General features: G+C 41.1%; 1 protein-coding gene across 7 annotated transcripts in view; it reads right to left on the reverse strand.

The window, feature by feature from the left end:
• Nucleotides 1-27500, reverse strand: part of LOC123503811 (1-phosphatidylinositol 4,5-bisphosphate phosphodiesterase classes I and II-like) — a 256990-nt gene that overhangs the window by 40408 nt on the left and 189082 nt on the right. For all 7 annotated transcript variants that reach the window (XM_045253843.1, XM_045253845.1, XM_045253844.1 and 4 more), the window contains 2 exons: nucleotides 7579-7712; nucleotides 6723-6807 (listed from right to left, as the gene is read on the reverse strand). In XM_045253843.1, coding sequence (XP_045109778.1) covers nucleotides 6723-6807; nucleotides 7579-7712 — 219 coding nt within the window. The remainder of the gene's footprint in view (nucleotides 1-6722; nucleotides 6808-7578; nucleotides 7713-27500) is intronic.

Genomic DNA, 27500 nt, shown 5'->3' on the forward strand with positions numbered 1-27500 from the left:
ACTTATACTTTGAAAAATTAATGCTTTGTTTTGTGCGTTTTTCCTCTCTTACCGTGAGAGAGAGAGAGAGAGAGAGAGAGAGAGAGAGAGAGAGAGACGTTTCAGAACACAGGCCACACTTACACACACACACACACACACACACACACACACACACACACACACACACATCATTAACCCTTTCAGTACAGAAACGCATTTTTACCTTGAGTTTTGGGTATGATTAAACGGTTTTATCTATACTAAGAAGGGTGTATGGAGGTCAGAAGATTAATGGCCAGAGTCTTCACTATTTTAATCCCCCACATAAGTTTCTGAAGCTGTATACAGTGAAATAGTGACTAGAATATGGAAACACGTCATGGTACCAAATGGATTGAGAAAGACGCGCTGGAAAGAAGATAGGACAAGACAACACACAACACACACTAGTTCGCCGCTCACCTTATCAACTTTCACGCCGGGAAGAGGATAACAAATAGCACGTGTAGAGGGGGAGGCAGTGACGGGAGGGAGTCAGGCCTGTGTTTTTGTTTGCCTTCCAGTCTTATGTACAAACTAAATATTGGAGCAACATACAAGTCAACATTTGAAAGTCATCTCTCTCTCTCTCTCTCTCTCTCTCTCTCTCTCTCTCTCTCTCTCTCTCTCTCTCTCTCATTAATTTTTTCAGCTATTATTTCACCTCTTCTTCTTCTTCTTCTTCTTCTTCTTCTTCTTCCTCCTCCTCTACAAATACCATCTTCAACGCAATTCTCTTATTATTTGTGTTCTTTTCTCTTCCTCTCTCTCCTCCTCCTCCTCCTCCTCCTCCTCCTCCTCCTCCTCCTTTTCTATAATCACCAGCATCTCATTTTCTTCTTCTTCTTCTTCTTCTTCTTCTTCTTCTTCTTCTTCTTCTTCTTCTTCTTCTTCTTCTTCTTCTTCTTCTTCTTCTTCCTCCTCCTCCTCCTCCTCCTCCTCCTCCTCCTCCTCCTCCTCCTCCTCCTCCTCCTCCTTAGCCGTTAAGAAAATGGACCGAAACCAATTTAAGTCTGACTTTACGAAGCGGACTCGCGTTGAATTTAACCCTAATGAAAAGAAAGGAGGAGGAGGAGGAGGAGGAGGAGGAGGAGGAGGAGGAGGAGGAGGAGGAGGAGGAGGAGGAGGAGGAGGGGAAGAGGTTGAAGGTGTTGGGTTCGCTGGTGCAAGAGGTAATGGTGTTGTTGGTGTTGTTGGTGGTGGTGGTGAAGGAAGAAGAAAACAATTAGAAGTAAAATAAATGTCAATAAGTAAATAGGTTGGTGGTGGTGGTGGTGGTGGTGGTGGTGGTGGTGGTAGAGGGACAGTCTCGACTCAAACTGGTAACTCTGAGGATCACATTTACAGAGAACGCTAAATTTATGGGTAGATATTAAGAAAGGGCACTAAAACTCTGGCTAACACTGCCCTCCTATCAATCTAGTCTTTCTCTCTCTCTCTCTCTCTCTCTTGGATACTCAAATAAAAATATCTCCACCTTTTCTCTCTCTCTCTACCTGTCTATTTTCTCTCTCACTTTTCTCTCTTTAATTTCGTATTTTTCCTTTCAATCCTTGCTTTAGCACTACAATTGGTGTTGAGAGCGGTCCTACGGTGGCCAAATATCATGAACTACACCTTCACACCTACACCAGCCTGTCGCCCTCCCTCCACCTCATCTGTGCCCTTCTGAAGAACACCCCTCAGCCGACATGCCTATCGTAGGGTCACAAGACTCACTCAGGGCTCCATAACTACAATAACAACAACAACAACAACAACATCAACATCATCTCTTCCTCCTCCTCCTCCTACCATCACTCTCAACGCCTTCTCCGCTTTCGTTCATCTTTCCTTCTTCTTCTTCTCCTCCTCCTCCTCCTCCTCCTCCATTCGTCATTTTTTTGGGGTGGTGTTTAAAAAGAATTCACTCAGTTCTCCTATTTTGGTGTTTTTCGTTTCTTTTTGCGGGTGTTTTATGTGTTATTTTGGTGTTTTAATTTGTATTAATTTTTCATCCTTCCTTCTTCCTCCTCCTCCTCCTCCATTCGTCATTTTTTCTATTTCCTATACTAACTCATGGCCAGAGGGAAGTGTCCGGTGACTTCACACGACTACCAAAACAAGCACTTTAGAAAGCCACAAGTACCTTCAATACTGGGAGACATTTTTACCTTGATTTTTGGGTACGATTAGACGATTTTACTTGCATTTAAAAGGGTCTGTGGAGGTCAGAAGATAAATGGCCTGAGTCTTCACTATTCTAATCCCCCACATAAGTTTCTGAAGCTGTAAAAAGCCCCCAAATAGTAAGCAGAATGAAAATGGAAATGCGTCATGGTACTGATGGGGTTAAGCCATCGTCTAAGGGAAAACTGCCAGCTTCTCTAACTTCACACAGTATTACCACCATCACCACCACCACCACCACTGCCTCCCTTGAAAGCTGCACCGTAAAAGTGACCTAATCAAGCTTAAACAGCGAGGCCTGATGGGGCGAGCTAAGTGGTCCTCCTAATCTGCAGTCTGCCACCACGCGCCGCACCTCGCCACACCACACACTCCCCAGGCACTCCCCCGCCCGCTGCTCATCTCTCAGTTTAAACCCCAAGGAACAGACCAGGCTCTCAAATTTATGTTCAGTAGGTTCTTGAAAGGTGGAAGGTGTCTTTGGTTTTGTTTTTGGTCTTTTTTCAGTAACATGCTTTATTTTGTGGTTTTGTTATATTGTTCTTGTGTTTTGCTGTTGTGGGTAATTTTGCAGGTTCTAGTGATGGTTTGTGTGCAGTGAGCCTTTCTGAGATTCATGGTTTTCTGTTTATGTATGTATTTCTATGTTATCTTAATTTGTTTTTCACTACGACTTGACTTCTTTCAAGAGAGAGCGGTGCCAAGACATTTGCTCTCTAATTTTGAATAACACTTTCTATCTTTTAGAGAACCAGCATCAAGTGACCATTTTTTTTTTCTTTTTAATATTGTGTTGCCCTTGCCTCGCCTTTTCTCCTACATAAAAAAAAAAAATCTTTGTTCCGCTTGTGATCATTTTACATATTACGCATATAATTTGACTTTAATCTGCTCTTCAACTGTAGAAGACACCTGCTTTCATTTTTACTATTTACCTAATGTTTTTTCTTTCATTAATTCTCTTTTCATCATCAAATTTACCGTCGTTTTGTGACCACTGCACAATCACGTGTCCGCGCCCCGCCCAACACACGTCGTGACGCAGCACCACCGCGGCGAGGTCAGTGCTGCATGTCTGTGCCGCTGGAAATAATACTGGTCTGGCTCGCCGCTGCAGGTCTTGGCGCCGTGAATCATGTTTTTTCCCTGTGTGATTGAGGATCTCTTCATCATAAATATGCAGATCTTTGCAATTTATGTTGTGTCGTAACGTTCCGGACGTCGCTCTCTGCCACGCGAGCAGCGGCCATCGACCCAGGGCTCCCGGGCACCGCCGCCGCCAAGCAAAGAGCTGCAGGCGGTCGATGGATTGTTGGCCTCGATCGATCGCGCCGCACAAACCGAGAATTTACACTCATCTACCTGTCACCGCTGTCAGGCCGCAAAGGTACAGTGGTTCCACGCGCTAGGGGGCGGCGGGATCCCTAGGCGCTCGGGGTCGATTCCTGGCCACAGTGTGAGGTTAGGAAGGGCATTCACTCAAGGCAACGGTTCCCAAATGCTACAACCTACGTCCTTCATTGAGAGGCACTGTTCTAACCCAGATAACCTCACTTAACCTAACCTCACCACCAATCTATAAAGACAAATAGACAAACTCACATAGAAGACTAACAGAACATTATAGAAAGCTACGTATAGATGCCTTAAACACCCTACAGAAGCCCAGAGACATAACGCAAGGGGAGAAATATAAACACTACACCAAGATAAGACTAGAGAAATACTGACAGGACCTTACACGTAGCAGGACTCAATTACACACCAAACACGAAGCCCAGCAGAGTCCAGAGGTATAACGAAAAAGGAAGAAACACCACCACTACACAAAATACCTGGCGGAGAGAACATTCAGGTATAAATTTGAAGCACAGTCCAGTAAGCTCGACCTCAAGAAATGTGAGGCAGTAGCGTAGGCGAGGCGTCAATGTGTGCCTCCAGTGTCCCCGTTTTTCAGGTCGATGGGTCAGAAAGCGGCCTAAAAGATTGGTCCGCCTCTGGGTTTTGTCTCTGGCTGGTGACAAACGCTTCACCCCGATACTGGAGTCACCGCCGGGGGAAGCCAAGCCATTATACCTTGGGGCAGCGGTGCGTGTTGTGAAGTGCATTGATTTGTAGACCGGCAGTGATGATAGTGGTGAAAACAGTGACGAGATAAGTGACTCGCTGTAGGTAAATGTGTGTGTGGACTTGTTTTAGCTTATCTTTCCCATATTTCTTTATGTACTTCTAGTCTTACAATGGTAGTCGTGATGAATAAATACGTGAATAATGGAGGTAAACAGTGTAATGATTGGATAATTAGTGAATTTTCTTAATTTTATATCTTTTAGACTGACAATGATAATAATAATAATAATAAAGGAAGGAAGGCAAAAGGAACCATTTTAAAGGACAGAGCGATGGGAAAAAGGAAAACACAGAATTAACGAAGAAAATGCAAGAAAAGAAGGAGAAAAAGAGGACAGGAAATTAAAGTACTGACAACACAAAACACACCATTACACCACCACCACCACCACACCACCACCACCACCACCACCTTTGTTATCAGAAAAGAAACCCTCGAAAGAATAAAAGCAAAAGAAAAAAAAGAAAAAGCGAACCATTTATTCGTGTCAAGAAGAAAAGTAGAGACATTTTTGGAACACGAGAAGATGGTCGAGGACAGAAGAGCAGTTTGCAAGCCCAGGACATGACAATATAGAAGGACAAGTAGTAGTAGTAGTAGTAGTAGTAGTAGTAGTAGTAGTAGTAGTAGTAGTAGTAGTAGTTGTTGTTGTTGTTTTATTTGTGTTATTGCTTGAAGTATATAAAAATGAAAAGCTTTGTTGTTGTTTGTTGAAAGAATAATAATGATGATGATGATAACAATAATAATGATGATGATGAAGATGATACTAATAATTCCGCTGCCTTTAGCTAGCTGTCCACTTCTGCTAACTATCACATTAATATTTTCTACTTCATATGTATATCCCCTTCTCAAACCCCCCTCTCTCTCTCTCTCTCTCTCTCTCTCTCTCTCTCTCTCCAAACATGACACCTTCACGCTGACTGACTTAGTTGCTATTTCCTCTTCCATTTGCTCTCCCCAATTTTTCATTCACAGTCTTACCACCTCGCCCAATTTCCTCTCCCGACCCTGCCCAACCCTCCCCTCGCTCCCAGAACCTGCCCCAGAACCTCCCCCAACACGCGGGGCGGACACGGAACTTGATAGAGGCGGGAGAACGAGTCGGAGGGCGCGGGCAACTCAGGAGCAGGAGGAGGAGGAGGAGGAGGTGGTGGCAGTGCGATAACAGAGAGTCGATAAGGCGTCTTTTGTTAGTTGGCTGTGGAGGAGGCGACAGCGGCGATGTTGGTGGTGAAGGCAGTGGTGGTGGTGGTGGGAGGTAGCAAAGGGCCAAAACCACAGCACCAGAAGGAGCAATACCTTCCCTTTAACTTCCTATTAGTGTACGAACCTCCACCTCCTCCTCCTCCATCTCCTCCTCCTCCTCCTCCTCCTGCAGCAGCGTCAGCAAAAAGTCATGGGGAGAGGTGAGGGTGAAAAAACAAGGGAAAAAAAGGCTGAACTCTACGTAAAGGTTAAAGAATAAGAGGGAAGGTGAATGGAGAGAGAAAAAAGGCGATGAAATATGACAAAAACGTATTAGCCTTAGTAGTTCTTAGCCATTACTTAAATTGGCTGCTGCTGGGAGAGAGAGAGAGAGAGAGAGAGAGAGAGAGAGAGAGAGAGAGAGAGAGAGAGAGAGAGAGAGAGCAGGAAATACGTGATTCATTTCCCTTCGTCAGGAGAGTTATGACTCTCTCTCTCTCTCTCTCTCTCTCTCTCTCTCTCTCTCTCATAAACCTGCTTCGTAATATATAACGCAAAAGTTCATCCTTGTTTCATCTCTTCCCAACATTCCCTCACCACCTCCGTGAACCGCCTCGGGGGACCAATGTGGCACAGTGAACCAGACCACCACCACCACCACCACCACCACCAGTACTCCCAGCGCGCCTTACTGCCTCTCCATCTCTTCCTGCACCATTAGCCACTTCTGTATATTATGTTACTGTATTCTGGAGCACTTCTAAGCTGTACTGCCACTAATGCTAGAGATACGTGTTTCTAAGGGTGTTTTTTTACGGTTCTAGTGGTAGTTTAGTGATTTTTATATTTTGAAAAGGTGGTATTAATTTTTTTAGCCTTGGAAAATAGTCGTGGTGACGTTACACGGGTTTTCAAAGTTTTTTTTATGGTTTTAGTGACAGATGGACAAGATTTCTACTTCATACAGAGAACATTTCCTCTTGTGAACCACGCTACTCATCTCTGTGGCCTTGGAAATCAGTCATGGCGAAGTTACACGGTTTTCAAAGATGTGCTTCATGGTTCTAGTGACAGATGAACAAGATTTCTACGTCATAAAAGGAAAAAAACCCTTGAAAACCCGACTACTCATCTCTGCGGCCTTGGAAGTCAGTCGTGGCAAGAGAGCGGAGCATTTCGAGATACAAGAAGCATAGAAACCAGTACTCACTTTTCCTGAAGGCACACCAGCGGCATCCAGGGCAGTCTCTACCTTCTTTCTGTCATCCCCGTGGCGTGCGAAGAGCTTGATAATACTGCGAAGAGAGAAAAAAAATGTAATAGTAACCCTCTCAGTCTCTTTCGTTTTCTGTCTTCCCATTCTCTAGCACACGTTAGTAAAGAGCCTTGTGTAGCTTTGTGTAGCCTTGTATAGCCTTGTCTAGCCTTGTGTAGCCTTGTCTAGCCTTGTGTAGCATTATATAGCCTTGTGTAGCCTTGTATAGCCTTGTCTAGCCTTGTGTAGCCTTGTGTAGCTTCGTACAGTAAGTAATATACTAATGCAACAGTACAATGGAATGAAAGGAATATTGTTTTTGTCTGTGTTTCATCAGGAGAACGGGAAGGGAAGGGGAAGGAGTGGAGAACTAATACAATAAAGAAAGGGGTACAGTGAGAGAGAGAGAGAGAGAGAGAGAGAGAGAGAGAGAGAGAGAGAGAGAGAGAGAGAGAGAGAGAGAGAGAGAGAGAGAGAGAGAGAGATTATTATTATTATTGTTGTTGTTGTTGTTGTTGTTATCATTATTATTATTATTATTATTGTTGTTGTTGTTGTTATTATTATTATTATTATTGATATTTAGTGTGTCAGAGAGAGAGAGAGAGAGAGAGAGAGAGAGAGAGAGAGAGAGAGAGAGAGAGAGAGAGAGAGAGAGAGAGAAAAGACAGGCAGACAAACACACACATACGTACGCACATACACACCGAGGGACACACACACACACACACACACACACACACACACACACACACACACACACACCTCATCTCCCACTCATTCCCTCCCAAACACTCCTCTGCTAACTTACTTTTTGACAGAGATTTTGTTATTTCTATCCGTTGCAAGCTTGAGTCTCGTGTACGCTTTGTTGAGGAAGGTGATGGGCGAGGCGTTGATGGCCACCAAATTGTAGGCCATTCTCAAGATCTCGTCCGCCCAGAGCTGTTAGGAAGAGAGATACAAGATTAGCAAGGTCTGTCTTCACCTTCACTGCATTCAAGAGGCTGTACTTTATGTTGTACGGTTCTTGAAGGTTGTTTTCATGGTTCGAGTGATAGATTAAGAGTATTTCTACGTTCTTAACAGGGAAAATAGTCTTGAAAACACGGCTAGTCATCTCTGAGGCCTTGGAAAATGGGAATACATGTTCTTAATATGAGTCTGAGAGAGAGAGAGAGAGAGAGAGAGAGAGAGAGAGAGAGAGAGAGAGAGAGAGAGAGAGAGAGAGCAAACAACACCCAACCAGTCAAAGAGAGATAAGAAAAACAATATTATCTACTCCAACACACACGAAACAAGACAAACATCAACACAAACCCAACAGGTAGAAGAGTGAAAGAGAGCGAGAGAGAGAGAGGAGGAGGAGGAGGAGGAGAAAAGAAAGGGGAAGAGAGGAGCACTTTTTTTTCTCTCCTCCTCCCTGAAGAATAAATAGCGAGACAAAGACATATGAAGGGGAGTCTGTCTTCCGAAGGCCAAACAAACAGTGACGAGGGAAATGAATCTCTGTAGTTCCAAAGATAGAGTGTCAGGATGAAAAAGGCCAAACCGATCCTTCTTCCCACTCAAGGTCTCAAGATGGGGATCCGAAAACACGCTTTGGAAAGACTTAAACTTGTGACGAGAGAGAGAGAGAGAGAGAGAGAGAGAGAGAGAGAGAGAGAGAGAGAGAGAGAGAGAGAGAGAGAGAGAGAGAGAGAGAGAGAGAAAAAAGAAATGAGGGATCTGAAAACACCCTATGGAAAGATTTAAACTTGTGACGAGAGAGAGAGAGAGAGAGAGAGAGAGAGAGAGAGAGAGAGAGAGAACGAGAAATGGTACAAGAAGACACAAACAGCAGATACTCCTCCAATCTATGCGTCTTCTGTCATAGGAATAAAGGAATAATGTCTTTCGATTCCTCTCCTTCAGGGTCTTAAAATGAAGGCTCTGGAAACGTCCTTTGGAAAGAATTAAACTTGTGACGAAAGAATAATAGGTGACGTAAGTTTAAGGAAGGGAAGGAGGGAGGGAGAGAGGGAGGAAAGGAGGGAGAGAGAGGGAGGAAGAAGAAAAAAATATTGAAAGGAGTACGACTTTAATGTCAGTTCGTCTCTCCTTCAAAGACTCAGGAAAAAAAGGCCTTAGGAGGGAGATAAATCTGAAACATGATTTAATTACGCAGTTGGTGAAGGAAAAATATTAATACAAATGTAAATGGTAAGTAAATAGATAAATGAAAGGTAATTTTATGCTCATATTGATTGAAGAAAGTCAAAACGATACAAGTCTATGAAAAAAGAGCTAAATTTGAAACACGATGTAAATATGGAGTTGGTGAAGGAAAATATTAATACAAATGTAAATGGTAAGTAAATAGATAAATGAAAGGTAATTTAATGCTCATATTGATTCAGGAAAGTGAAAACGATACAGGTCAATAAAAAGAGAGATGAATTTGAAACATGAACTAAGTAAATATGCAGTTGATGAAGGGAAAATATCAATACGAGAGTAAATGATCAGTAAATAGATATATGAGAGCTAATTTAATGTTCATATTGATTCAAGAAAGTCAAAACGATACAGGTCTATGAAAAAAAAAGAGCTAAATTTGAAACACGATGCAGTTAGTATAGAGAAAATATCATTAAGAATGTAAATGATAAGTAAGCAAATGAATGAGAGCTAATTTAATCCCTATATCGATTCCAGAAAGTCAAAACGATACAGGAAGTAATACATTTGAAACATTATATAAGAACGTAGTTAGCGGAGAGATAACATTAATAAGAGGGTAAAATAATACGTAAATAAATAAATGAAAGCAAAATTAATCCCCATATGGATTCCAGAAAGACAAAACGATAGAAATCCATAAAAAGAGAGATGAATTCCAAACCAGAGACGCCAAAACAAGATTCGTGCGTGTACTAGTTAGTGAAGAGAATCGAACACCACAGAAAGAGGGTTGTATCTTTTACGTCCATTGATCTTGCTTCCCCCAACAAGATCTTACGACGAGAAAAAGAAAGGAGTTTAATCTGAAAGGGGAAGGCAAGATACAAGAACGAGGAAGAGAATAACAGAAAGAATAACGATAATATAATCTTAATCTTTCCCGATCCTTCTCTTTGAAGTATCTGATGAGGAGAAAAGGTCGTGGAAAGTAAAAATTTTATCTGAAACGTGAGATAAGATACGAAAATAGAAAGGGGAAGAGAATAACAGAAACAATAACGATAATATAATCTTAATCTTTCCGGATCCTTCTCTTTAAAATATCTGATGAAAAGAAAGCATTGTGGAAAGTCATAGTTTTAAGTGAAAGGTGAGACAAGGTACTAAAAACAACGATGTATGAAAGTAAGTAAGAAAGAGTAGATAATAAAAAGAAAAGAGAGTTTAACACTAATAGATCCTTTTCCCCTCAATGGCATGTATTCTGAAACGCTTTGCTCTCTCACCAGCACTACTTTCCAAAGGCTCCAGTTGAAGATACTCGTGTTTTTAAGGATATTTTTTATAGTTTTAGTGACGAATTAGCAAGATTTCCAGTATATTTTAAGGAGAAACTGTCTTGAAAACCTGGCTAGTCGTCTTTGTGGCCTTGGAAAATTGTGGTGAGTGAGCAACGCGTTTCTGAATACGGGCGAATATCTTACGACTAAAAAAGTTGTTATGGAGGAGAAAACGAAGGAAGCACGCGTGTCGTTGATGGAGGAGAGAGAATAATCAAAAGAATAAGGGTGGCTTAAAGTCTATCAGCCCGCTCCCTTCAAGGTCTCAGGACGAGGGGCCGAAAACACCCTTCAGAAGGAGATGAGCTCGCGAAGGACACGAAAATAAAGATCACGTGACGAAGTTTAAAATAGGAGGAGAATAAAAGACGTGTTGTAGATTATAATAGAAGGAAAATAAGAGAGTAAACAGTGTGATAGTGGAAGAAACAGGACATTAATAGTTAAAGAGAGGAGAAAAGTGACGAGAAAAAAAGAAATGAGCTCGTGAAGGAGGAGGCGAAAATAAATATCACATGTAGTTTAGAATAGAAGGAAAATATGAGTAAACAATGAGATAGTGGTTTTTTACAGGGCGTTAATAGTTAAAGAGAGGAGAAAAGTGACGAGAAAACAACAAAATGAGATGAAAGAGGCCACAAAAATAAAGATCATAGTAGTTTAAAATAGAAGAATAATGAATAAAAATGTGATAATGGTAGAAAAAGGATATTAATAGTTAAAAAGAACAAAAGTGACTACTAAAATGAGCAATAAAGGAAGAAACATGACATTATTACTTGAAAGAGAAGAGAAAGGTAACACGAAAACAAAGTAATACTAAAAGAGACAGGGAATTTATTAGTTAGAGGAAGATAATAGAAAATGAGAGACAAATTAACACCATCGCTACACACACACACACACACAAAAAAAAAAATAAATAAATAAATAAATAAATAAATAAATAAAATAAATAAAATAAATAAATAACGTCCATTTTGAAATCTAAACACGTAGATAATGCGCATTTTTAGCCAGGTAATAGACGACGAGAGACAAAACAACACCAACACTACACACACACACACACAGAAATAAATAAATAAATAAATACACGAATGAATAAAAACAATGAAAAGAATAACACCCATTTTGAAATCTAAACACGTCCACTTGTCACTATGTTCATTTTCTCTTTTCCAATTCACTATCTTCATTTTCCTTCTTCTAATTGTCACTGCCTTCATTTTCCTCTTTTCCAATTCACTATCTTTCAATTCCTTCATTTTTCTTGCCAGATAAGAGACGATGAGAGAGAAAATACCACCAACACTGCATAGAAAAACAAATTGTAGTCAGACACGAGTGAATAAAGGAGAACCTAAAGTGGGCCAAGAGCTATTAAATGAAGAAATACGAGGACTTTACCGCCTATACAAGTTCTTAGAGAGGCGAGAACAATAGAAGAAATAGCTGGTTTGTTTACTAATACGTGAGAGAGAGAGAGAGAGAGAGAGAGAGAGAGAGAGAGAGAGAGAGAGAGAGAGAGTTCACGGTCTATATGTGGGCAACAGAAACAAAAGCGAACAAGTTTATAAGCCAAATATCAGAAAGAGAAACAAAATAATTGCTACACGTTTTCTTTGACACCACGGAAGGCTGAAAAAAAATCGCATGTCACGCCTGAGAGGACGGGAAACATGAACAAGGGGAGAGAAACAGTAGATAATGCTTCTTTACACAAGGAAGGGGGTGTTCTGTGCAGGAGTGACTGATGTACACTAGGAAGTTGTGTGTGCTTTGTTAGATGAATGAGGAAAAGAAGAGGAGGATTAAAAGGATGAGGTAGGAAGAAGGGAAGGAAGGAAAGGAGAAAGGAGAAGGGAGGCAGAGGAGAAGGAGAGAAGTGATGAAAGAGGGAAGAAAGAAAGGAAGGGAAAGGGAAGTTCAATAAAATGTGCTTAAGTTTACGTGTGTGTGTGTGTGTGTGTGTGTGTGTGTGTGTGTGTGTGTGTGTGTGTGTGTGTGTGTGTGTGTGTGTGTGTGTGTGTGTGTGCGTAAACCTTCCTCCACTGTTGAGAGAGGGAGAAAAAAAAAAGAAAGGAAAAACATTACAAAACTCTAAACTTTAGGATACTTTGGTAGAGAAAAGGGAGGAGAGAGGGAGAGAGTTTGAGAGAGGGAGGGAAGGAGAGTTTGAGAGGGAGAGAGAGAGGGAAGGAGGGAGGGAGGGAAGGAGAGAGAGAGAGGGAGGGGCAATGAGGAAAGAAGGAAGAGAGATGGAGGGAGAGAAGGAGGAAGGGAGGGAAGAAGGGAGGGAAGGAGGAGGAGGTCCAACCAGCATCTCCTGAAAGCCCTTCTTAACAAGTCCGGTCTCGAGGAAACTCTTAGTAGCAGCAGCAGCAGTAGTAGTAGTAGTAGTAGTAGTAGTAGTAGTAGTAGTAGTGGTGGTAGTAGTAGCAGTTTTAGTATTAGTAGTTGTTGTAGTCGTCGTAGTAGTAATAGTAATAGTAGTAGTAGTAGTAGTAGTAGTAGAAGTAGTAATAGTAGTAGTGGTAGTAATAGTAGTAGTAGAATTAATAGTAGTAGTAGTAGTAGTAGTAGTAGTAGTAGTAGTAGTAGTAGTAGTAGTAGTAGTAGTAGTAGTAGTAGTAGTAGTAGGCACCTCATTTGTTCCTCAATTTGCTATAACTTCCTTCTATAGTTTTAATACTCTTCCTCCTTCTCCTGCTTCTCCTCCTCCTCCTCCTCCCCCTCCACCTCTACCTTCCTTCTTTCCTTTTTCCTGAATTTTATTACTACCATTCCTCCTCCTCCTTCTCCTCCTCCGTCTTGTAATAATCAGAGTAACACCACCTTATCAGACTGCCATGCCAAGCTTCAATATGTAAATCTTTCTCCACTTGGTAAACATTGCAATACCACCACCACCACCACCACCACCACCACTGCCTCCTTAACACTGCACAAAGGAGCATCTCGTCTTTGGCAGCGACAATATTCGTGTTTCCAGGAATGTTAACCTTCTTACCGCCACGAGGAGAGAAATACACACACAGTTCTTCTCCTTCCAGACGCAGAGAAAAGTATGAATATGTGAAAATGTTTTAAAAAGAAGAGGGAAAGAGGAGGAGGAGGAGGAGGAGGAGGAGGAAAACTGTGTGTGTGTATGTGTGTGTGTGTGTTAGTTCCACACAAACACTAAAAACTGAAAAAAAACCCATAAATCAAAGAAAGGAAAGAAAGAAAATAGAGAGAGAGAGAGAGAGAGAGAGAGAGAGAGAGAGAGAGAGAGAGAGAGAGAGAGAGAGAGAGAGAGAGAACGGGGTGGCTTGTACAGTTTTCAGGTGGTAAGTGGCGAAGCGTGTTCCCTCTGATAAGAATTGAACCAAGGAAAGTAAAGAAAAAGAGAAGTTTCAAAAGTAATTCCATAGTGTGTGTGTGTGTGTGTGTGTGTGTGTGTGTGTGTGTGTGTGTGTGTGTGTGTGTGTGTGTGTGTGTGTGTGTGGAGGGAGGAGGAGGAGGTAGAAAACTATGTGTGTGTGTGTGTGTGTGTGTGTGTGTGTGTGTGTGTGTGTGTGTGTGTGTGTGTGTGTGTGTGTGTGTGTGCGTCATCTTCATTTCCTTTACTGTTCAGGTTGACTCACTTCGGATCATTTATTGTCCCTTGAAAGAAAGAAAGAGAGAGAGAGAGAGAGAGAGAGAGAGAGAGAGAGAGAGAGAGAGAGAGAGAGAGAGAGAGAGAGAGAGAGAGACACTTCAAACCATATTCCTCTTCTCTCTCTCTCTCTCTCTCTCTCTCTCTCTCTCTCTCAAGTAACATATTTATTTTCTCCTATGACTTTTAATTCCTTCTATTCTCATTATCTTCCTCCTTCTCCTCCTCCTCCTCCTCCTTACCTCCTTTTATTTTTAAGGACTTTTCCCCTCTTATCAACATACGCACATTGTCCTCCCTATCTTCACTTTCTCACATTATCTTCCTCCTCCTCCTCCTCCTCTTCCTCTCTTTATTAGCGGGAAGAAATAAAGAATCAAAGAAAACGGACACATAATCGCTACAATAAGGGAGTAACTCAAGTAAATATGTGTGTGTGTGTGTGTGTGTGTGTGTGTGTGTGTGTGTGTGTGTGTGTGTGTGTGTGTGTGTGTGTGTGTGTGTGTGTGTGTGTGTGTGTGTGTGTGTGCTTTTCTTTCTATTTATATCTTTATCATTCTCTTCTTCTTCTTCTTCTTCTTCTTCTTCTATATAGATTAGATTTCAAATATAACTCATTACGTCAGAAATTATTTACCTCAAAATCAATGCTCTCTCTCTCTCTCTCTCTCTCTCTCTTGAACGCTGAATATTTTAGAGAGAGAGAGAGAGAGAGAGAGAGAGAGAGAGAGAGAGAGAGAGAGAAAACTGCTGGAAAACGAAGCAGGTAAGCGGGACATAGAAGTAGGAGGAGGAGGAGGAGGAGGAGGAGGTGCAGAAATAAAGTGGTACATGATGCAGGTGGAGAGCTTGTTTTCTCCACCCGACACGTCCACCTCTCTCTCTCTCTCTCTCTCTCTCTCTCTCTCTCTCTCTCTCTCTCTCTCTCTCTTCACTTTAAAGAGACCTTCTCCCTCCGCCACCGCCTTTCCCTTCACCTCCCTTCATCGTCGTATCTCTCTCTCTCTCTCTCTCTCTACTGAAAAGATGACAAAAAACTGAAAAAAAAACTTGAAAAAACAGTAGAATTCTTGGCATATCAGAGAATTTAGCAGAAGCCAACACACAATACAAGGATTTGGCCCCTCGTGTTTTGAAATGTTCTGCTCTTTCGCCACGACTATTTTCAAAGGCCACAGAGATGATAGCCCGGACTTGCAAGAGTGTTTGTTCAGTTGGTAATGTAGAAATGCTATTAATCTGGCACTACAACCGTAAAAACACTTAAAAATACTCCTAACTTGTTATATATCTGCATTCTGATATGTCCTCTCTCTCCCTCGCCACGACTTTTTTCAAAGGCCACAGAGATGATCGCCCGGACTTGCAAGAGTGTTTGTTCAGTTGGTAATGTAGAAATGTTATTAATCTGGCACTACAACCGTAAAAACACTCTTAAAAATACTCCTAACTTCATATATACCCGTATTCTGAAACGCTTTGGTATCTCTCTCTCTCTTTAGAAAACACATAGAACGTCAGGTTTCTAGGCTTCTGGCAGTGACTGTGTGTTGAGTTAAAGTGGCAATGACGAGGCAGATCAAGAGTCAAAGGATGTGAAAGGGCGGCAAGACACTCGAGCCTTCACTATCTCACCCTCCTCTGAAGCTAACTTAAGTCCCTTCAGTACCATGACGCGTTTCCTTATCTGCTCTGGTTACTATCTGGTGATTTTATACAGCTTCAGAAACTTATGTGAGGGGTTGAAAGAGTGAAGACTGTGGCCATTAATCTTCTGACCTCCATAGACTCTTCGTAATGTCAATAAAATGGTTCTAATTATACACAAATCTCATAGTAAAAATGTGTCCCAGTATCGAGGTTAACACACAGCACTGGAGCAAGTTGTGGTTATGTCTACGGGTTAAACAAATTGTGAATGCTTGGAAACTCTACAAAGAAGGCTCTAAAATTTTAACATTCATCCACTCGTCTATGAAAACTGACCTCTAGGGCATAAATGGAACGAATAGTGGTAATTTCTGAGCTTAAATAAATAGTGAACGCTTGTAATCTGGACAAAGAAAGCCTTAAAACTATGACATTCACCCACTCGTCTTTGAAAACTAACCTCTCACACAGTAATGAAACAAGTAGTGGTTATTTCTACGGTTAAGCATAATGCGAGCACTTGGACATTCGACAAAGAACACCTTAAAACTATAGGATGGTAATTTTTGCGCTTAAAAAAATAGTGAACGCTTTTAAACTCGACAAAGAATACCCTAAAACTATAAGGTGGCAATTTCTGCGCTTAAAAAAATAGTGAACGCTTGGAAACTTAGCAAACACCCTAAAACAATACCACTAAACTCGCTTGCCTTAGAAAATTGATTACTGATATTTCTCCATTAACTCTTTCATTGCTATTTGACTCATCTTTCCATTATCACCACTGAGACATTTCTTCTTACTCTACAGCAACCTACAAACATCACAGTGGCTAGAAACTGCTAAAGCTATCCTCGCAAACTCTTTCTTTTCTCCCAGAGACTTATAAAAAATCTCATACATTGTTTTTAGTGTCGAAAACTGTTGTATATCGCAGAGAAAGGTTAAAAAAGACAAGAAAACCGGTGCTTATATACTGCGTAGTGAAATGAACACTGGTGCTGCTCAGTGTAGAGACCTGTTGTATATCGCAGGTTGAAAGCGGGGTTGGTGATAATTGCGGCCCAACAAATGGTGAATGCTTGGAATCTGGGCAAAGAATACACAGCAAGTCGACGGTGAAATGGTTCTAGTGATGGCCAGCGAAACGGAATGCAATTATGTAACCATTAACTCTGACACTGGCCACAGCTTTTTATATACGTATTTTTTTTTGGTTATATATAAAGCACATACTCTGCTTTCAATGACGCTGGTGAAATTGTGGTGTAATTATAGTATAGTGTATGCTGCGTCAGAGTGTAATGTGACTAGAGGTAGCATACAGCGCATATATTTCTGTATTCTGAAACGCTTTGCTCTGTCTGTCTCTCTCAACACGTAATATGACTAGAGGTAGCATACAGCGCATATATTTCTGTATTCTGAAATGCTTTGCTCTCTGTCTGTCTCTGTCTGTCTGTGTCTCTCACCACGACTATTTTCCAAGGCCACAGAGACGATTCGCTCGGTTCTCAAGAGTGCTTCTCCTGTTAACCCCTTCAGTACCATGACGCGTTTCCATATCCATTCTGCTTACTATTTGGTGATTTTATACAGCTTCAGAAACTTATGTGGGGGATTAAAATAGTGAAGACTGTGGCCAATAATCTTTTGACCTCCATAGACCTTTCCTAATGTCAACAAAATGGTTTAATCGTACACAAATCTCATGGTAAAACTGTTTCCCAGTATTGAGGAGGTTAATAACGTAAAACACTAGTACACTATAATTTCTGTATGCTTAAACGTATCATATTTTTCCCTATCCTTATTACTGAGAGTTTTGCTTACCCTTGTTATGGCGACTATACCACTTAAGAACCTCTCTCTCTTTAGCACTGTTACCGTAGCCTCGCCTTCTCTGCTAGTCTTACCTGTATTCATATTCTCTGCTGTGTTACCATTAGCTTTTTTCCTCCTCTGCTAGTCTTACTTCTATTCTTTATCCTTAGCAGTGTTATAAGCTCTTTTCTCTCTCTACTAGTCCCTTCAATACTGAGATACATTTCTACCTTGATTTTTGGGTGTGATTAGACGATTTTATTTACCTTAGGAAGGGTCTATGGAGGTTAAATGATTAATGGCCTGAGTCTTCACTATTTTAACCACCACATATGTTTCTGAAGCTGTGTAAAATCACCAAATAGTAAGCAAAATGAATATGGAAACGTGTCATGGTACTGAAGGGGTTAAAAATCTGTTTCTTTCTTTGTTTAGTAGTGTTATTGTAAGTTATCCTCGCTATCTGCTAGTCTTGTCTCTCTCTCCTTCATCCTCTCCCCTTCTCATTCTCTCACCCTCTGCCATTCCCTCGCCGCCTCTGTTCCACCTATGCATGCCTCGCCTCTCTTCGCATCTGTCTCCTTTACGCTTTCAATTCTTCATGTGTTCTTTCCTGCCTTCTTTCATCCATCTGCTTCTTTCGTGTGTCTCTCTGTGTGTCTGTCTGTCTGTCTGTGTGTTTCGTGTCTCTCTGTGCGTTTTGTGTGTCTGTCTGTGTGTTTTAGTTCGTGTGTCTGTGTGTCTGTATGTCTGTCTGTCTGTGTGTCCCTCTGTCTGTGTGTCTGTCCGTGTTTCGTGTGTCTATCTGTGTGTCTGTCTGTTCTGTTCTGTTCTCTCTACTGTCTCCCTTCTCGTTCTATTTTTCTTTCTTCTTCTTTCTGGTCATTTTTTTTTCGTTGAGTATTGTTGTTGACTGGTAGTGGTGGTGGTGGTGGTGGTGGTGGTGGTGGTGGTGGTGGTGGTAGAGGCAATTGTGGTAATGGTGAACAAAGTACTAGCTGTCATATTTCTATTCTTGATTTTTCTATCTTCTTCAGTAATCCACACAGTTCAAGGATGAGTCCCAGAATATAGCATTACAAGGTTTTATCACCATCCTTACGTAACGCTGGTGGTGGTGGTGGTGGTGGTGGTGCTGGTAGTAGTAGTAGTGTTAGTAGTGGTATGTGGTGGAATGTAGTAGTAGTAGTGGTGGTGGTGGTAGTAGTAGTAGTACTAGTAGTGGTAGTGGTATTGGTGGTGGTAGTAGTAGTAGTAGTAGTAGTAGTAGTAGTAGTAGTAGTAGTAGTAGTAGTAGTAGTAGTAGTAGTAGTAGTAGTAGTAGCAGCAGCAGGAGTATTTCGAGTAGCAGAAGCAACAAAGCCAACACAAGCTAACCAAACTAAACTCGATTTTTTCAACACATCAACTGTTCAAACTCAACTGAAGAATAATCGCCACGTTGTGAAATACTAAGGTGGCTTGACTAGAAACACGTATATATTCTGTACACTGGAGGGAAAAGAACAAATGCTTCTTTTTCCCAATTCTTTTTTCCAGGAGGACTTTTGTGAGCATCTTTTGTCAACGCAGCACAAAACAACGACAAAAAAAAGAGACCAATTAACTGAAACACGACATTCACTGCTTCCTTCTCTCCCTCGCGTTAGTTAGTTACTCTCAGCCACCGCCATCACCACCGCCACCACCGCCACCACCACCATCACCACCACTATGAGTATTACTGAAACGCTTTGCTATCTTTCTCTTTCTCTCTCTCTCTCTCTCTCTCTCTCTCTCTCTCTCTCTCTCTCTCTCTACGACTGTTTTAAGGGTTTTTAAGAGCGTTTCCTTAATAACAAAGTAAAAATCTTGTTAATCTGTTACTAGAACCTTACAAACTCTCTTATAAATCTGTAGAACTTTGAATATATAGAGCGTTTTGAAAGTAGAGGAGATGATTATCCGGATTCTTAAGAGCATTTCAGTCATAATAATGTAAAAACCTTGTTATTTTGTCACTAAAACGATACAAACCCCTTTGAAAAACATGTGGAACATATATAGAGCATTTTGAGAGTATAGAAAGAGATTAACCGGGTTTTTAAGAGCATCTCCTTAATAACAATGGAGAAGTCGTGTTAATCTGTCACTAGGGCCATGAAATTCTCTTAAATGACCTGCAGAACTTTGAATATATAGAGCGTTTTATGTTTTAAGAGTATAGGAAAAAGATTAACCGGGTTTTTAAGAGCGTTTCCCAAATAGTAATGTAAAAATCGCATTAATCTGTCACTAGAACCATAGAAACTCCCTCAATACATAGAGCGTTTTGAAAGGAGAAAAAAACCAACGCAGAATACAAAACACAGTCATATCTAGAGCCATACGTGAACACTGAGGAAAGACAGACAGACAGACAGACACACACACACACACACACACACACACACACACACACACACACACACACAAAGGCAGACATACAGACAAAGGAGTACAGATGAACAAATGACTCACCCAGAAATGAGTGAATGAATAACTAAAAGCCTCGCGAACAAAAGACATTACAAAAAAACTACTAAATAAAAGAGATGCATTAACAAAAGGTAAAAATAGAAACGAAAGACGAGGTACAAGAGGAGGAGAAGGAGGAGAAGGAGGAGGAGGAGAAGGAGGAGGAGGAAGAGGAGGAAAAAAAGAAGGAAAATAAAAGCTGCGGAAAAAAATAGTAACTAAATTTGAATACTGTACAACTTTCCGTAGCCAATAAAAACTTTGAAAGGATTAATGAAACCACCAACATCACCACCACTACCACCACTACCACCACCACCACCACTACCACTACCATCACAACCACCACCACCAGCACCACCAGGATTTTCTAAGAGTATGTATGAGGTTCTAGTGCCAGATTAACAAGACTTCTACATTATTCACAGGAGAAACACTTGAGAGCTTGGCTGAATACGGGTTTATGATAAGCTGAAGGAGATTTTAAGGGTATTTACACTGTTCTAATGGCCGATAAACAAGATTTCTACATTATAACAGCAGAAGCACTCTTGAAAACTCAGCTAGTCATCTCTGTGGCCTTTGAAAATACTCGTGGTGGAAGTCAGAAGGCAAAATTTTCAGCCTCTCCTTCTTACTACAGAACTCGGCTAGTCATCTCTGTGGCCTTTGAAAATACTCGTGGTGGAAGTTAGAATAAAAATTTTCAGCCTCTGTCTTTCTACTACCGGATATTTAAGCGTTGTGAACATTGGACAGTGCGTATTCAGTCTTCAATATCGTGTGTGTGTGTGTGTGTGTGTGTGTGTGTGTGTGTGTGTGTACTCGTAGTTTCTCAGCACCAAGGAAATTTAACTGGTTCTAATTTCACTGCTTCTCTAATGCCACAAAGCCACCAGAAAGTCCATTGCAAGTTTTGAATGCAACTTAAATTGGTTCTCCATGCAAAAAAGGGACGAGTGGGAAAGTTTCTGGTCTGGTTCTTTGCTACGTTCACTGAGCTTCTATTCCCAGTCTGTCAATAAGTAAAAAAAATGTAAATATTGAGGCATTAAATTTATACGATGTGGGATTTTCACGGGAATTTATGGGTTAAAGGGGATACATTTTGGGGTACCTCCTATCTCAAAGCCCACCCGCTAGGAAACCGTTACCCCAAGTGAGGAAGCCCAACCTACACTCCGACCGTGGACAGGATTCGAACCCGTGCTCTTGGAAACCCCTCGGACCCCAAAACACGCATGGTTCCACTGCGCCACTGTTACCACCACCGCCACCACTAACATGAGGCACTATAATAACATCAATCAAACGCATCCACTACCAGCACCACCACTACTACGACCACCACCATCGCTACCAGCAAGATCAACACCATCAGCAATACCAGCAAAGCGAATGACTGACTAGTTGAAATGAGTTATGCTAAAGTTCCAAGTGATGTTGTTCCAGCACACACACACACACACACACACGCACACACACACACACACACACACACACACACACACACACACACACACGCACACTCACTGACACGCACACACTCATACGCACACACGCACAAAATGACCTCAACCTTTGCATGTTCCTTTGATGTTCCAGCGTCAAAATACCAATCAGTCAATCACCAGATTATAAAAAAAAAGGGAAAAAAAGGAGATAAAAGAATTATATTACCATTTCCTTGACTGATGAAATATAGCAGAGAGCAAAAAACAGGACACGAAATTAAAAAAAGGCATTTCTATGAGGTGTTTTCACGAGTATTTTTCTATCACATGCAAAAATAACTCTTGGGAACTCGCTTAGCTAAAACAAGAGAAGGAAAAAATCATTTGACAAAGTTATAAATGAGGATAACTGAAAATAAATAAGTTTCACACACGTATCAATCTTTTAGTTCCTTTACGTTTCAAACCACACTAACCAAATCTCTCTCTCTCTCTCTCTCTCTCTCTCTCTCTCTCTCTCTCTCTCTCTCTTCCATGAAAAAAAGCAGCCCCCTTTAGGAACGGACACCTCACACCTGATAAACGGTCTAGCCACTACCACCGCCACTACCACCACCACCACTACCACCGCCACTACCACCACCACCACCACCACCACCACCACCACCGGCGCCCCGCGAGTAAACAAACCCGCGGCCACCTGTGGATCTGAGGGGAAGCCAAAGCAGACCTTGAAAATAAACTACGGAATATATATACCCACAACGAGAGAGAGAGAGAGAGAGAGAGAGAGAGAGAGAGAGAGAGAGAGAGAGAGGTTATAGGACAGTAGAATACAATTGTCCTTTTCCTTCTTTTCCTCCTATATTACCAGTCTTCTTCTGTCACTCTAGCCTCAACCAACCCGCGCAATACTAACTCAACTAGAACTAAGAGTGGAAGTAGAGATATATGATAAATAAAGGACAGAAAAAAAAAACTTAACTTAACCTTACATACGCAAACACAGACGAACAGACAGACAGAAAGGCGGAACTAACAGTGGGAGTAGAGAGACAGACAGAAACACAGAAAGACAGACATATAATCTTGCAAATAAACAAAGTGACTGACAGACTTGATTGCTTGTTCCTTTCTTCCATGTAACCTTTCACAACTCAACCCTCACTCGTGCACCTGGGCAATGCAGAGTATAAGGAACAGCACGGCGCAGAGGTAACCCCGGTGTTCTTTGTGGCTACGGGAGTTTACTAGGGCCACGTCAGGAAATGGTTAGCGTCTGTTAGCTGCGACACGGGGAACGCTGTTGTTAGCGCGACAGGAGCAGCGGGGAAAGCTCTCGGTGAAGTCTCAATTGTGTTTAGGTGCGAGAAGGGCTGTCTTCTGAATTCCCGAGAAGCAAGTCAGTACTCAGAAACGCCTTGCTCTCTATCTATATGTTTCTTTCACACTATGACTGTTTTCCAAACGTATAAAGGGTATGGATGACTAGACCAGTTTCTCAAGACTGTTTCTCCTGTTGATGATGTAGAAATGTAGTTAATTTGTTACTAGAAGCCTTGTTCCTTCTCTCTATCTCTTGGTCTTACGTTATGACTGTTTTCCAAGGTGAGGACTACGCTGGTTTCTCAAGAGTGTTTCTCCTGTTGATGATATAGAAATGTGGTTAATCCCTTTAGTACCATGGTGTGTTTTCATATTCATTCTGCTTACTATTTGGCGATTTGATACAGCTTCAGAAATTTATGTGGAGGATTAAAATAGTGAAGACTCTGACCAGTAATCCTCTGACCTCCATAGACAGCTCATAATGTAAATAAAATCGCCTAATCGTATCCAAACTCATGGTAAAAAAAGCGTCCCAGTACTGAAAGGAGTTAATTTGTCACTAGAAACGTATAAAAATAGTCTTGATATCCATGTAGATTTACCACGACTATTTTTCAAGGCCAGAGAGATTGTTTGCTCAAATTCTCAAGTGTTTTCCAAGTTAATAATAAAGTAATGTTAATCTTTTACTAGAACCACAAAGGCGCCATTGAAAACTGATGAAACTACGGTGAAAAATGAACTTAAAGCCAAAGATATATTATACTTCAAAACTCGAGGATAAGAAACTGGCTTGTACGTAAAACTTTTAACGAGAAAACAAATAATGAAGTTTTTTTTTCTTTACCATCAGAGAAAGACCAAAACACAGAAAAAACATCCAACTTTTTGGGGAAGAAGCAGCGAGAGGGCTGAAACAAAGGGTGGCAAGTGAGATGCAAAGTGGGATGCGAGAGAGAGATTAGGAGGGGAAGGAACAGAAAGAAAACCGTTTGGAGAGTCAATTGGGGAAAAAGTGAAGGAATTTGGTTTCTCCAGTACATTTTTACCTTGAGATTTGTGTACGATTAGGCCATTTTATTGACATTAGGAAGAGTCTATGGAGGTCAGGAGATTAATGGTCACAATCTTCTCTATTTCAATCCCCACATAAGTTTCTGAAGCTGCATAAAATCACCAAATACTGAGACACATTTTCACCTTGAGATTTGTGTACGATTAGATCATTTTATTGACATTAGGAAGGGTCTATAGAGGTCAGAAGATTCATGGTTACAGTCTTCACTATTCTAATCCCCAACATAAGTTTCTGAAGCTGTATAAAATCAGCAAATAGTAACCAGAATTAATATGGAAACGCGTCTTGGCAGTGAAGGGGGTTAAAAGTCCAAAAATATTACGCCTCCACGTGCAAAATGAACGGAGAGCTTAAAAAATGTGAAAAAAAGATAATGAAGAATATATATGTAAGCAAGAGGGAAGGTATCTCTGTAATAATAAGCGATCACAAATGTTACAAATCTTTATTATCTCATCTTGCTCCATATTCCCAAACACTTCTGCGTCACATCTTCACCACTTTCAAAAGGCTCTCATGCTTAAAGTCAGGAATTTTTAAGGGTGTTTTACGATTCTAGTGACATTATGAGGTATTCTAGATTATCAACAGGAGAAACACTCTTGAAATCCCGTCTAAGCATCTCTGTGGCCTTTGAAAACAGTCATGATGGGAGAGCAAAACGTTTCTAAATACGAGCCTTTCTCCAACATAAGAAAACATACATGAAAATATCTGACGGGATAAAGTTTTGTAAATCACGCATATTTTCACCGTTACGGGTACACAGGAAGGCAGAACAAGAGAGAAGAAAGAGGAGGAGAGAGAGCAAACAAACAAGCTGAAAACCATTACTGCAATCCACCAATCTGAAAAAAAAGCCTGAAACAAAAAGACACACCAGCGCACGAGGCGGAGGGAGGAGACCAGGGTAAGCGAGGCGAGGCAAGGCAAAGCAATATATCATGTTATGCAAATTTTTCCTCCCTTCCTTTGAAGAGAAATACGTGCGATCAATTCATTCGACCTCGTATACAAAGTTTTGGAAGACAAACTTTGGGGTGGCCTGTCTCGAAACTTTGTGAAGGTAACTTAGATGAGAGTTTTAAGTTACACGGCCGCATTTACAACGTGACATACGTATATAGGCGTGTGGAAAGGAAAATAAAGGTGTAAGAAAGTGAAGAGAATAAAAGAATAGGTTTAAACAAGTATAGACGTAGGAAAGGAGTGGTAAAAGGAACTTAGAGGTATAAATAGTAACTGCTTTGAACAAGTCTAGATATTAGAGTGCTAAAAGGAACATAGAGGTGTAAAAAGTGAAGAGAGTAAGAGAACAGCTGTGCAAGGAAGAAATTGAGGTGTAAGAAAGTGAAGACAGTAAAAGAATAGGTTTAAACAAGTATAGACGTAAGAAAAGAATGGTTAAAAAGAACTTAGAGATATAAACAACAACTGGTTTGAACAAGCATAGATGTAAGAATGGAGTACTAAAAGGAACATTGAGGTGTAAGAAAGTGAAGAGAGTAAGAGAACAGCTGTGCAAGGAAGAAATTAGACGTATAAGGAAATGAAGGGAGGTAAAAGAACAGCTGGTTTGAACTAGTAGAGGCGTAGGCATGGAGCGCAAAGAAGGAGCATTGATGTATAAGGAAATAAAAACAGTATAAGAACAGCTGTGCAAAAGAGAAACATAGAAGTATAAGGAAATGAAGGAAGGGCAAAAGAACAGCTGGTTTGAACTAGTAGAGACTTAGGCATGGAGTGCAAAAAAAGAGCATACAGGTATAAGGATGTCAAGAGAGTGTTTGAACACGTACTATAGAAGTGGTAAAAGGAACATAGAGAATAATATAGTGAGCAGAGTAAAAGAACAGCTAGTTTGAAGAAGTATAGACGTAAGAAAGGGTGGTAAAAGGAACACAGAGGTAAACGGAAGTAAAACGAATAAGAGAACAGCTGGTTTGAACAAATATAGGAGTAAGAATGGAGTACAAAAAGACGTATAAGGAAGTGAACAGAGAGAAAGAGAACAAGTATAGGAGTAGTAGTAGTAGTAGTAGTAGTAGTAGTAGTAGTAGTAGTAGTAGTAGTAGTAGTAGTAGTGAATGGAGTACAAAACGGAGCATAGAGGTAAATTGAAGTAAAAAGAGTAAAAATAACAGCTGGTCTGAACAAGTAAAGACGTAAGAAAGAAATACAGATATAAGGAAGTAAACAGAGAGTAAAAGAACAGCTGGTATGAACAAGAAGACACTGAATTGTTTAAAAAGTATAGGCAATCTAACACCATTTAACACCCCACCACCACCACCACCACCACCAGCAGCAGCAGCACTCACAAATAGACCAAGCTTCAAGAAAAATCGCCCCACAGCAGACATATAGTGGCAAAATAACACGCGATGAATGAACGAATGCTCTTTTCTTTTTACTTCTTTTCCGCCCCGCTAACACTGACAGCAGCTTGACAGGCCAGTCTGGTATATTGTATTGCTATTTATCTTTCTTATTTTGTATCTCTGTGCATTGTATCGTCTATCTCACTACGACGATTTTTAAAAGGGTACAGAAACGATTAGACAGGTTCTCAAGAGTGCTTCTCCTGTTAGAAATGTAGAAATATTGTTAATCTGTCACTAGAACACTAAAAGCACTTAAAAATCTGTCTCACTCCACCTAAAGCCTTATAATGAAACGTTTTGCTGTTTCTCTCACTGCAACTGTTCTCAAAAGCCACAGATATGACCAGCTGGGTTCTTAAGAGTGCTTCTCCTGTTAGTAATGTAGAAATATTGTTAACCTGTCACTAGAACACTAAAAACACTTAAAAATCTGTCTCACTCCACCTAGAGCCTTTGAATATAGCGAAGGTGTGGCGCAGAAACGTTTCAGAACATCATACATACTTTAGTGTAGTGGCAGTGGCAGTGATGTTGTTGTTGGTGGTGGTGGTGGGGGTTAGGATGGCAGCGGTGTTATTGGTGGTGGCAGTAATGGTGATGGTAGTGGTGATAGCGGTGGTGATGCTGCTCTGCGATACTCGTGATAGTAATCTTGGGTCATCAGATTAGCCGTGTGTGTTTTGATTGGTGGATTAGCTCGCTTGTTGCTTCCTATTGTTGTTGTTGTTGTTGTTGTGGTTGTGGTGGTGGTGGTGGTGGTGGTGAGAGTGGTGGTAGTAGTATAGTAGTAGTAGTAGTAGTAGTAGAAGAAGAAGAAGAAGAAGACGAAAAGAAGAAGAAGAAGAAGTAGTGGTAATAATAGTAGGATACATATTAATGATACTAGTAATAATAACAGTAGTAGTAGTTCTAGGAGGAGGAGGAGGAGGAGGAGGAGGAGGTGAAGGGGGAGGAGGAGGAGGAGGAGGAGGAAGAGACCTGATATCAAAGAGAATAGGAGGAATAGAAGGAAAAGGACAATTGTATTCTACTGTCCAATAACACTCTCTCTCTCTCTCTCTCTCTCTCTCTCTCTCTCTCTCTCACGTTAAAGAAGCTTGGTTCATGCACCGGCTTCCAACCAAACACCTGTCCTTCTCTCTCTCTCTCTCTCTCTCTCTCTCTCTCTCTCTCTCTCTCTCTTTCTAAGAAAAATCAAATGACGAATGTGAGACTTGAAAAAAAAAAACGAAAAAATGGAGATAGGATAAGGGAATGAAGAAAAGGAGGAATTAGCACATGGAGGAGGAGGAGGAGGAGGAGGAGGAGGAGGAGGAGGAGGAGGAGGAGGAGGAGGAGGAGGAGGAGGAGGGCCATAAGGTTAAGTCACATGGTC

Source organism: Portunus trituberculatus, chromosome 14, assembly GCF_017591435.1.
Source record: "Portunus trituberculatus isolate SZX2019 chromosome 14, ASM1759143v1, whole genome shotgun sequence".
In the NCBI taxonomy this organism is placed as follows: Eukaryota; Metazoa; Arthropoda; class Malacostraca; order Decapoda; family Portunidae; genus Portunus; species Portunus trituberculatus.